This window comes from Fistularia commersonii, chromosome 7 (genome assembly GCF_037954325.1).
Source record: "Fistularia commersonii isolate RoL2024-O1a breed Wild chromosome 7, RoL_Fcom_v1.0, whole genome shotgun sequence".
NCBI lineage: Eukaryota > Metazoa > Chordata > Actinopteri > Syngnathiformes > Fistulariidae > Fistularia > Fistularia commersonii.
In genome coordinates this window covers 12,844,912-12,855,671 of record NC_141290.1, presented here as the reverse complement: position 1 = coordinate 12,855,671, position 10,760 = coordinate 12,844,912, and the positions used below count along the sequence as shown (strand labels likewise).

The 10,760-nt window shown below is 39.4% G+C and overlaps 2 protein-coding genes across 3 annotated transcripts; one reads left to right on the top strand and one right to left on the bottom strand.

The window, feature by feature from the left end:
• The first annotated feature begins 253 nt into the window (after window positions 1-253).
• rplp2a (ribosomal protein, large P2a) lies at window positions 254-2,944 on the top strand. Its single transcript, XM_086149850.1, has 5 exons — window positions 254-369; window positions 2,195-2,318; window positions 2,392-2,440; window positions 2,517-2,612; window positions 2,818-2,944. Exons 2-5 carry the CDS (start codon window positions 2,196-2,198, stop codon window positions 2,892-2,894), a joined length of 345 nt encoding a protein of 114 aa, XP_086005976.1. The 5' UTR covers window positions 254-369; window position 2,195; the 3' UTR covers window positions 2,895-2,944.
• A 2,497-nt stretch (window positions 2,945-5,441) lies between these two features.
• LOC147232794 (uncharacterized) lies at window positions 5,442-10,701 on the bottom strand. 2 transcript variants are annotated; one of them, XM_086148844.1, is made up of 6 exons: window positions 10,504-10,701; window positions 9,143-9,714; window positions 8,936-9,046; window positions 8,496-8,557; window positions 7,816-8,076; window positions 5,442-6,883 (listed from the first exon to the last, which is right to left on the bottom strand). In XM_086148844.1, the coding sequence occupies exons 1-6, from the start codon at window positions 10,512-10,514 to the stop codon at window positions 6,845-6,847; spliced, it is 1,056 nt and encodes a 351-aa protein (XP_086004970.1). In that variant the 5' UTR covers window positions 10,515-10,701; the 3' UTR covers window positions 5,442-6,844. The 2 variants fall into 2 exon arrangements, with proteins under 2 accessions (XP_086004970.1, XP_086004969.1); XM_086148843.1 differs by lacking the exon at window positions 10,504-10,701 and having other exon boundaries at window positions 9,143-9,807.
• Window positions 10,702-10,760: the final 59 nt, after the last annotated feature.

Here is a 10,760-nt window from a genome sequence, read left to right as displayed (position 1 = left end):
CTTTTTCTCACCAGCTCTCGTGGGTGTTTGAAGCTCATAATTCTGATCACCATTATTTGAAAAGCTGAAAGCAAAGGAAAATTATAACATATGTTGTCGCAGGTCTAAACAAGCATTTTAACATATTGCAAAAACTAATAATTATTATATGATGATAAAACAACACACACATATATATACACAGTATATATTACATTAATATGATAATAAAAGAATATGTTTACCGTTATTGTGACGTTATCATCTGTAATCTAAGTTGACCAATTAAATCGCCGCGTTCCGTTCTTCCTTGTCAAACTCCGGTCGATCCCTCCCTCTCTTTCGGATTTCCGAGCGTGACCGACGTTTCGTGTCTGTATAGACTTAAAAGTAAGTCTTATTTTCGAAACGTTTATCTTGTGTGCTTTCATAGCTATACATAGTTCGGTGTTGTGAGATATTTACCCCAACCTTGCTTCTAATATACGGTATTTGGGGAAACCTTGTACTGTCACAAATGGAGGACGGACAACAGGCCGCCGCATCACGCCGACGACGATACCCGCCTCTTCGTGTTGTGAAAACTCTAATGATAACGCCGGGACATTTCTTCAGCTCCTCGCAGTGGACATCTTAATCTTAATTTTGTCAACCTGTTAATAGTTCGACTTAACTCCCCGGCGCACGGGGAACATTGTTGGTGTCAAAACAGCAGGCTAACGCTAGCCTAGCAGTGCTCCTCCCAGTCCGATGTCATGCAAACAGCCTAAGTCTCCCGGAAGTTCCGGGAGTCTCGCACATACTGAGAATGGCTCCCTGATGCCCGCGAAGTGGATAAAATATCTCGGAATCTAGACCAGGCGAGCAAGAGCGTGCACGCGAGACATTGATGCCCGCATCGTGCATCTAATTTGTGTCTTAATATGCGCGCAAACGACTAAGTGAGAGAGACTATGCATGCATTCGGAACTGTGCGTGTGTGCCGGTTCATGGTACGTGCTAGACAGAGCATCCTGATTGGTTTACTCAAGCTAAATAAGCCAATAAGCCAATGAGCTTTCAGTGTGGGCGGGCTTTATTTATTTTCTCGGGCACAAAAGTTAGACAAGATAAGATGAACTTTATTGATCCCCATAGGGTAAATTCCTTTCTAACTGCAGCGTAACAATTATAGTGTCAAAAAAGTAAAATAAAAAATGTATATAAATATAAATAGAAAGACAGAAGATAGCAAGACTTCCACGAATAGACAGCAGACGACGACGTCAACAGCAGCAGCAATAACATCAGGGACTGGACAACATCGAGGAACAGTGAGGGTGAAAAATACACGACCAGAACTAAACGACAATATAAATCGTGACAAAATAAATAGCAATGGATAAGATAAACAAAAATAGACAGGATGTGTGCGGGCTGGGACAAACAAGGATAAGAAAGACAACAGAGTTAGAGCATGACGTGAAGTTATCAGTTCAGTCAGTGCTGCCCGCGAGGTGCCAGAGGGACTGTGGTCTGAAATACGAAAATAAAACCCACTTCCCCTCAGATTACATGAAAGTATATCTCTGTCTCATAAGTGTAAAAAACAGTGACAGTGTGGCACGATATACTGTTTACAACCTGATATAGTATAAGCATTGTGCAAATTCATTGACACTGAGTGCTATGAGGTTGAATTGTCAGGGAAATTACAAGTCTGCAGTGCAAACAGCATCTAAATACAATTAGACCCTGCTAAAGTCACAGGAAAATAAATAGCCCACATTTTGGCCGATGTTCTATACAGATTTGAATATTGAAAGATAGAAAGGACCTGTTTTCAATGGTAAAAATACTCATAGTTCTAGTTAATAACATTTTGGTGAGGTAAAGCGACCCTCTGCGTGTATGTATGTAAAAATATATTGCCATAAATGTGATAAAAATGACTGTTGATCACATGGCCACAGCAGCTTGTAGCACTTTCGCACCTTGCGTTTTCAAAGCACTTTGGAGTCGATTGCAATCAGCCATTCACACATGCACTCAATGATGACAGCAGAGCTCCCATGCAAGGTTCTAACTTAAGGGTCAGTCTTTTGCTCAAAGATACTTCTGCATGCAGACAGGAGGAAGTAGGAATCGAACTGACAGTTTTTTTAAGTGGAGGGATACCCACTCTGTCTACTGATCCACAGCCAGCCCAACATGTCTAATGTTCTTTCTTGTGCAGAATGCGTTACGTGGCCGCTTACCTCCTGGCTGTCCTCGGTGGGAACACCAGTCCCACTGCAAAGGACATAAAGGCCATTTTGGGAAGTGTGGGAATTGAGGCTGATGAAGAACGGTTAAACAAGGTATGTGGTAAAAAATACACGCACATTAAAATCTTAAAACACATATTTAGTAATATGATCCCCCCTTCTCCAGGTGATTAGTGAACTCAATGGGAAGGACATCAATGAAGTCATGAACTCGGGTAAATGCTTTTCCCTAAACAGAAATGTCATAGCTTTTTATGTTTGAATATTGTCTAAAAGTTATTTTTCCCACAGGTCTCTCTAAGTTAGCCTCCGTGCCATCAGGTGGTGCAGTGGCGGCTCCTGCTGCTGCAGGCGGGGCTGCTGGAGCTGGGGCTGCACCTGCTGCTGGTATGTACACACCCTTTATTCTTAGCCAAAATTACTTCAGGTTTTTATATAGCGTCCATATGAACCTTTTTAATCTGAGTTAGAGGTATATTGTAAATATTTGTTTATACATATTTTTAGTTAGTAATGACACCACAATTGTCAGATATTTGTTGGCAACATCTGCCTTTTGCTGAGACTGTTTTCTCTAACCCTCTAATTTTAGCGGAAGAGAAAAAGGAAGAGAAGAAAGAGGAATCAGAGGAGTCAGATGAAGATATGGGCTTCGGACTTTTTGATTGATCCACCTTCACTGCTAAAAACCAATAAAAATGCAAAAAGTTTCAACACAATATTTTGACTGTGGCATATTTTGTTGTATATATTAGAATTTTTGTGTAAGACGTGTAGCAGTCAAGTATTCCAAATGTCAGAATAGCTATTCAGTTGTTGCGACTTGATGTTGCAAGCAATTTTGATGCCCTGCCGAAAGAAAGTCTAGACTGAGGATCAGGACATCATTTGGCAATTCAGACCTTTCATTTGTTAATGCTCTGCTTGTTACGGATAACTGAAACCACATAATAGCACAGGCTTCAAGGAACACGCCTGGATCCAAATACAATGGCAGAACAGTTGCCAAATGGCAGAACAGTTGCCAAATAGCTACCTTGGTCAAGGACCGAGACCAAATTTTACAAAGTGACACGTGTTCAAGGTTGGAAGTAAACTTTTTTTAATGAGCTGTGGTGTCAATACGTGTTTTAGCAACTGACTCCAAAGTGCAAAATACCACAGTAATAACTGAAGGGCCTTGTTGAAAATGTATGCGCTTCCTTGGCTGCAGTGAGTAAGAGTGCAAAGAGTTCACTACAGGTAAGCTGTTATGTCATTTTGCAAAGTTTGAATTTGAGTCATCTGTCACACCACAATTTTTTCTTGGTCAATATTTAGTTTGGATTGTATGACACAATTATACTTTACTGCAAAATAATTTCCCTCCCACTGGTTCTACTTGTTGGTTTCTTTGTTTGCATGGAGAACAGAACCTATCATATGCATGTGTATATAATATACAAGCATACATATATAATGATTATTGGCAAGCCAATGGAAAAGTGGTTTTCTGTTTTAAATAGAAACAAGGTCTGAAGATGTGCAAAATAACTAAGGGATTATTTTTGTTTGCATAATGATTGACAAAAAAAAAACAAGTTAGGGAGGAAATTATTTTCACTGTAGATCATGTCACATGGTAGCACATCAAGTGGTTTAAGCTCAAGGTGATTGTGATCACTGAGTAGAATTTGTTTGTGTATCCTCTGGTGTGTGTATGTCTCACTGTGTAAATACACTATGAGCACAACAAACATAAAAACAAACCTCCAGCCCACTGCTCTTGGCATAATATTAGTGCGGCCCTCTACTTTGCAGTGGTTCTGCTGTAGCCTCAAACGGGGCATCATTTGTGGTGCGGTGAGCGGAGCTAGAATTGGGTAATAAAAATAACCAACAGTTATCAGTGATGATTATTAGTTATCAGAGTTTTTGAATATCACTAACTCAATAATAATACCAACCTTCTTTCGGGGCACCACTAGCAAAGTTGGAAAATAATAACTAATGAGTGGAAAACAGTCTCAAGAAATAGGTATTTATCTAAAATGTCAAAATTTAACAATAATGATATTTTAGATGAATAAGGCATATGTCCGAGCACTGACCCTGTCACGCAGTCTTGTCACAATATTCGTACACAAAATACCAAGAAACTACCCTTTTGAGATATAATAAAGTTTACTTGACAATCCGAGATGCGTGTGTGTGTGTATGTGGAAGGACTACAAAAATGGCAGCAGCATCAGAAAACTACCAAAATGGAGGTGTAAATGCAGAGCATTCAAAATGGCGGCGGTTGTAGTCCGGAGGCTGCCCACTGGTACTACCACGTGACCGGGGTCGGAGGGCACAAAGGAATGGATGAAATATATAATGTCCTTTGCAAAAAAAAATACGCGGAGCATGTTCGTGCTAAGAAAGTAGAGTCAGACGACCAGAAAGTAACCAAGGTAACAATAGCAATAACATAGAAATACAGTGATTATCAAAGGCACGACAGGCAAACAGCAATTAAAACCCTACCACAAAACTGATCAATAATCCATGCTTGCCCAGATGCTCGTACAAGCCTCTTGTAACGAGCTGATCAGGGGTGTGACGTTCCGGGACGGACGGGCCGGTTCCGATGACGATCGCGTCAGACCCGCAATGGATTTGTGGGCGTCGACAATAGTGAGGTGTCCTTGCGCAAATTATCTTTGCGACTATTTACGGCTACCACTTGTGCACTCGGGAGTAGTTGTTAAAGCGGCGTTTCAGTTCGAACCGCGTAAGGTTTAACCCCTTTTGGTCAACACATGGTGGTTGCATACAGAAATAAGTTAAAAGAAATAAGTTCCTGTTAAAGTCTGTATTTGAGGTACAACAGCGCCCCTGTCCAGGGGAACTAGTTCCACAGGTGAGATCCGTCACAGGATGCTTCAACCATCAAATGACAGACTGCCACATTCCATCAGTTACCTCTGCATGTTTTCCAGAAATGGGTGCAGCAGGAGAGTTCTAGCCCCAGTCATGCAGCATTGAATTTTAATATGTTTGGAGGGCTACTCTGTGAGTACACTGTCTTTACAGTACCCTGGTTCCAGAGAACATGAGTTTTCTATGGGGATTTTCACACTCAGAAGGGAAAACACCCACCAAAGGACATTATTGCAGTAGCTTCATGGACCAAAAAAAAACAAGAACACAAATTGACAAGACTTGTTTAATTTTTTCAATTTAACAGTTCGCTCAAATGCCTGTTCAACTATTGCATATTCTTGAAATTCAGTTTTCGAGACTACAGGGCTTTTTTCACTTTTAACTTTGCTTGGACCCTATGCAATACTGTTGTTGAGCTTAATGACCGAAAACAAAAAAAGGGGGTGGATTTTTTTACAATCTATATGAATCAGGTGGTACATTATTAAGATCTTCAAAGTGCTGTAAAACCACAAAAGCTCCACTTTTTGGTGGCAATTACTTTTCTATGTTGTAATTATTTCTCTAATTCTCTAACTTTCTCCAATAAACCAAAATTACCCCCCCCCCCAAAAAAAAACTCTCATACATGTTTAATAATTTGGATCTACCAAGACAGGCAAACTCTACCATAGTTTTTATTTTATTTGATGAATATTTTTCTGTCAAGAAACCTTCTTGCCTAGAAAAAAAACTGATTAGTTGCCACAGACAACACGGCACCCTTCTGATTATGTAACATTTTTCCTCACCCTGTTGGCATTTGAACAACCAAAAACTTGTTCAAACTGATCAGCTCCTTCTGTCTGAATCAGGCACAACAAATTAACACGTCAACGCTTTCATTTACAGCGTCAATGATCAAACTTAATCCTGGATGTTGTTTTAATGCTGGAAGATGTTGTTCCTATAAAGGTATGCAACGAGACAAGGGGTGTGACACGTTCTAAACTTTAAACTTTGCCACATGAATGCTCACTCTTTAGACACTAAAGCATTCATCTGGCTTTCCATTACTGGCTTGCTGTTTTTTAATGACAAGAACCTAACATTGCTCCAGTATTAGAAAAGGCTCGAGTCGATAAGTGACAAGAGCAAAAGCCTTTTCCTGTTTGACCTTTCTACTACAGTGGAAATTGTAGAATGTACCCAATGAATGGGGGGGATTTTCTCTAATAATCACATCCTAAGTTTTCTTTGTTAACTTGTGTGTCTTTATTTGAATTTGAAATATCCAGAAATGGGTGCAGGAACATTTCATAATTTGCTTGATAACAATATAATATTTCTATAAAGTTCAATATAGAAATCCCATGTAAAACAGGTAAAAAATATTCACATTAATAGAAAAATATATTATTAGAAAAATATGGATCTCACTACATATTATTGATGGATCTCTCAGGTGAAATACCTTGAATTAACATTTCACATGAAAGACCACTTTAGCTTAGAACTGCCATAAGCATGTGCCAAACAAAATTCTTGTCCAGAAGAATTTCACAAGAACTCAAACTAGTACAATAAATAAAACCTGATTTTTAATTTATGGATTTAAATATTGTGTGAATGGATCTTGTCAAGACATTACTATATATATGTTAGTGAGAAGCGCTTGCAGATTAAGGTCCCATGTGCAGTAAGTCTTCTCTTGCAAGCTGTCTTTCTGTGTTTCAGTCGTCACTGTCAGACCATGGATGATCTGTGCATGCCTGTAAAAAGACAGCAGAAGATTTAACCAAACTGTGAGAATATGCTGTTGAAGATGAAGTCAAGTTTCCTGTATATTTGAGGATAATTTTTAGTTTTTTTTTGTTGTTGTTGTTCGAGGTCTTCTTTTCACAGGGTGGCCACAGCAAATCAACTTCCTCAATTTAACCCTATTCTCTTCTCTCACACCAACTGACTTAATGTCCTCTTTCACCACATTCATAAATCTCCTCTATGATCTTCCTCGAGTCCTCCAGCCATATAGTTCCAACCCCAGCATCCTTCTACCAATACACCTGTATATACTATTCCTCCTCTGTACTTGACCAGACCACCTCAGTCTGGCTTCTCTGATCTTATCACAAAAACATCTATCCGGTGTCCTGTGCACTTTTTCTTTCATTTTAGCTGATAGTCTTATCACACCTTACCCCTGACATTCACTCCACCCATGCCAACCTGCTTGAACGAGTTTCTTCACCTCGGAACTGTTGACCTTAAGTACTTAAAATCCCTCACCCTCTTTGTCATCAGTCCCTGGAGCCTTGCCATTCCACTTGGACCCCTCTTATTCACCACTTTCTTGTCATAGCTAACGTCTCTCCTCTTTGGTTTTTATGATGTTACGTACGTGGCAATTTTGAGGTCTCATTTAGGTACAATCTGTTTCAGGTATACTGGTATGTATTTCGGGTAATTACTCTATTATTTCCTTTTTTGCATTTCTTTCACATCAGTCACTGTTTTGCTGTTTTTTAAAGAGACTGATTGCCAAATTACTAATATCAGTTTAATGAATTTCTGAACAAGTACACTTCCTGAGGAAGTAATGGTATTGCCAATATGATTCCACATATCAAAGATGTCAGTGTCTTAACCATACTACTAAGCCCTATTTACAAATACTGAAACAAGTATAATGTCTTATTCTTACCTGTTTGTATTCAAACCGGTCCTGTAGATAACGGTTCCCAAGGCCTGTAATATGTCCAATGTTCTGTCTGGATAATACAGCAATTCTAGCTGTGAAGTCAAGCGTGAAAGCAAGCTTGACCAACTCCAGTGCCGTAGGCAGGACTGTTGGAGGGTTGAGGGTCGGTGATGCCTCCTTCTCAAGATAGGCATCAGCCAGGCTCTGGAAGGAAGAGTACGACATCCTCTGGAAGAAGTTACTCAAGGTGGAGCTCTCTTTCAGCTGGAGTGGAGATTGAGAAGGATGACGTAAACAGAAACTTTCACTGGTTTTTTATATTTCTTTTTCCTGAAGAGTAACATTAAAGCAATTTTTAGAAATGTTTTTTAATTCTTCCTGTTGATGCTGGTACTGGGTAATTTCCCAAAACACCTCCATCTATGTGAATTCCATTGTTTGTTCGGTGTTGTACAATGAATATACTTCAGCTTATTTAAAACTAATTGTTTCAGTAAGTTTCAAGAATACAAAGAAAATATTCAGCTCATGCAGGGGGGGAAGACAGTGGCTTGGTCAACATATAATATAATGCAAAACTTAAAAACTGATTGCACTGTCTTACATGCACTAATTATACATTCACAACAAATGATATAAAAAATTTAAATATGTAGAAACTGTTGTTTATTAAGAACACAAACCTTGTCCTCTATGGCATCACCCTGCTCCTTTGTCAATGCAATTATCCTGTTGATAATTTCCTCTAGAAAACAAAACAAAGAGAAGAGCGTGCATAATTAATATGCAGCTGCACTTCAACAAATATCACAAACCCAAATTGAAACAACAAATGTATTTTTAATCTAGCACTAGAATGGGATATTGCAGAGCTAATAGAATTTACAAAGCCAGCAAATGGCCCAATATACATTTAACTAAAATCACTTCTCTTGTAATGTAACTGATATTGAAAGGGGGCATGGAGTTAGCTGATGTGAGAGAAGAGAATACAGAGAATAGGGTTAGATGGAAGAAGTTGATTTGCTGCGGTGATCCCTAAAGGAAAAGCCAAAAAGAAGAACTGATGTTGAACCTCTTGTGGATTCAAGCACAGTAACAGCAAAGAGAAACTGTTAAATACCGTCTGTAAGAGTTTCCACTTCCTCTTTGTCCTTCACCTCATGGAGGATTTTTTCCAATTCCTCAGATACCTTCTCATAGTAAGAGTATGTTGGTTCTACACTTACAACAGCTGCGATGAAATGCCAGGCATTAGTCAGTGTGCATTCGGCTCAAACATCCATCAGCAAAAGTATGTCTACACCAATTAGAATTTCCTTCAACTTACACTCAACTGTGGTGATGTCACCTGGGTTTTGGTCTTTGAGAGGCCTGTTCAAAGAAGGTCCCCTTTTTGAAAACCTTTTTCTTATGCTGGACTTTCTTCTGAGGGACTTCCTTTTCTGAAGGGTGACCAGTCCACTTGGAAGAGATTGCTGAATCTCTGGGGTGCTCTCCTGCTCTTCCTCCTTGGCCTCATTATGCTTCCGTGAAAATAAACCCAAGAAACGTTTCCACAATGTAGGCTTTTTGTTTTTTTTGTTTTTCTTTGTCAGTTTCTCTGCCACCTCTGGTATGTCGGGCTCGATTGCAGTTGGAGTAAATGTATCAATCGTTTCATCTTTAAGTTCCTCAGCCAAATGAAGAGAAGGATCACTGGAATGCCTTCTGTGCTTTTTGGGCATTGTAACCCATTTCTGTTTACCTTCAGGTTGTTTAACTCTTAGTGTCCCATCATTTAGGCTTAGGCTTCGCTTGACATACACCTCCAGCAGACGTATGGTATCATTGTGAGCCACAGAAATTAGCTGAGGCTCAGTTTGCCTTGTCTTTTCTGTCTGTGCCTCCATGTTGAGCTGACTTGAAGAAGAAAACATTGTTAATAAACTTCAATGATTTTTTTTTTCAGAAACCAAAAATACACAACACTGTCCTGTGCTGCATACAATAATAAGATACAACATTTGTCATAAACCTGCACGTGACCTCTCTCCATTGCGGCTTTTGTTTTTAAGTGTGAAACTAAACTGGACAACCAAGTTAGTCATTGACCTTAGATAAGTTTTACAATACTATAGTTTAAGCGGGCTTCGCATTGATCAGATTGAAAATATGTTTAATCAGGAGACCATATATCAAATCAGTGATGAAAATGTCAGTGACACTTCATGATTTCGAAATTACAGAATTAATGCTTTCAAGAAAAGAAAAACTACCCAAAACATTAGTGTCTTACATAAAATGAACTGAACCAAACACACACACACACACACACACATATATATATATATATATATATATGTCAACTGATGCAAAATCAAGAGTATATTTCATTTGAAAAAATGAAGTTATTTAGTTCTACTAACTGCAACCTCAACTTAAGAGACGACATTGGACAATTTTAATATTAACATATTAACAAAAGTGAAGTGTGGTTCAATGATGTATTCATTGAATGATGTATTAGGATTTCTGTTAAAGAAATGTTTTGAATTTGTTAACCTTCTCTCTGCCTTAAGCATTGGACTTCTGCCTACTAAATAGACAAACAAACCCAAATCGGAACAGTTAGTGTTGTGAAAGCAGTCAATTTGTTACAACCACAGTTTCTGCGGTACTCGAACGTCACATTCAAACGGTCACCCTCACCTTGGTCGCATTCAACTCCGGTACAGATCAACGGTCAGACTCACTTAAGCACAACGCCGGTTTCCTGTGCGTCTCTGCGCATTCTGTCGTTCTCACGGAACTGTCGTCTCTACTTTGCACCCTCCCCCGCCAAGTTTGGACACGTCGCTTACCTGTCGTCACCTGCGCGGTAGGCGGAGGTAGAGGGGAATTCACAGCCCCACTTCCGCGGACGACGTCAGGTGTTTACGGTTTCGCTTAGTCCTCCCCAGGGCCAA

Coding starts and splice junctions, on each gene's coding strand:
- LOC147232794 (XM_086148843.1), bottom strand. CDS start 9,731: ATGTTTTCTTCTTCAAGTCAGCTCAACATGGAGGCACAGACAGAAAAG. Junction 9,047..9,142: donor TGACATCACCACAGTTGAGT/GTAAGTTGAAGG, acceptor ATTTCATCGCAG/CTGTTGTAAGTGTAGAACCA. Junction 8,558..8,935: donor AGTGGAAACTCTTACAGACG/GTATTTAACAGT, acceptor TTTGTTTTCTAG/AGGAAATTATCAACAGGATA.
- rplp2a (XM_086149850.1), top strand. CDS start 2,196: ATGCGTTACGTGGCCGCTTACCTCCTGGCTGTCCTCGGTGGGAACACC. Junction 2,319..2,391: donor ATGAAGAACGGTTAAACAAG/GTATGTGGTAAA, acceptor CCCCTTCTCCAG/GTGATTAGTGAACTCAATGG. Junction 2,441..2,516: donor CAATGAAGTCATGAACTCGG/GTAAATGCTTTT, acceptor TTTTTCCCACAG/GTCTCTCTAAGTTAGCCTCC.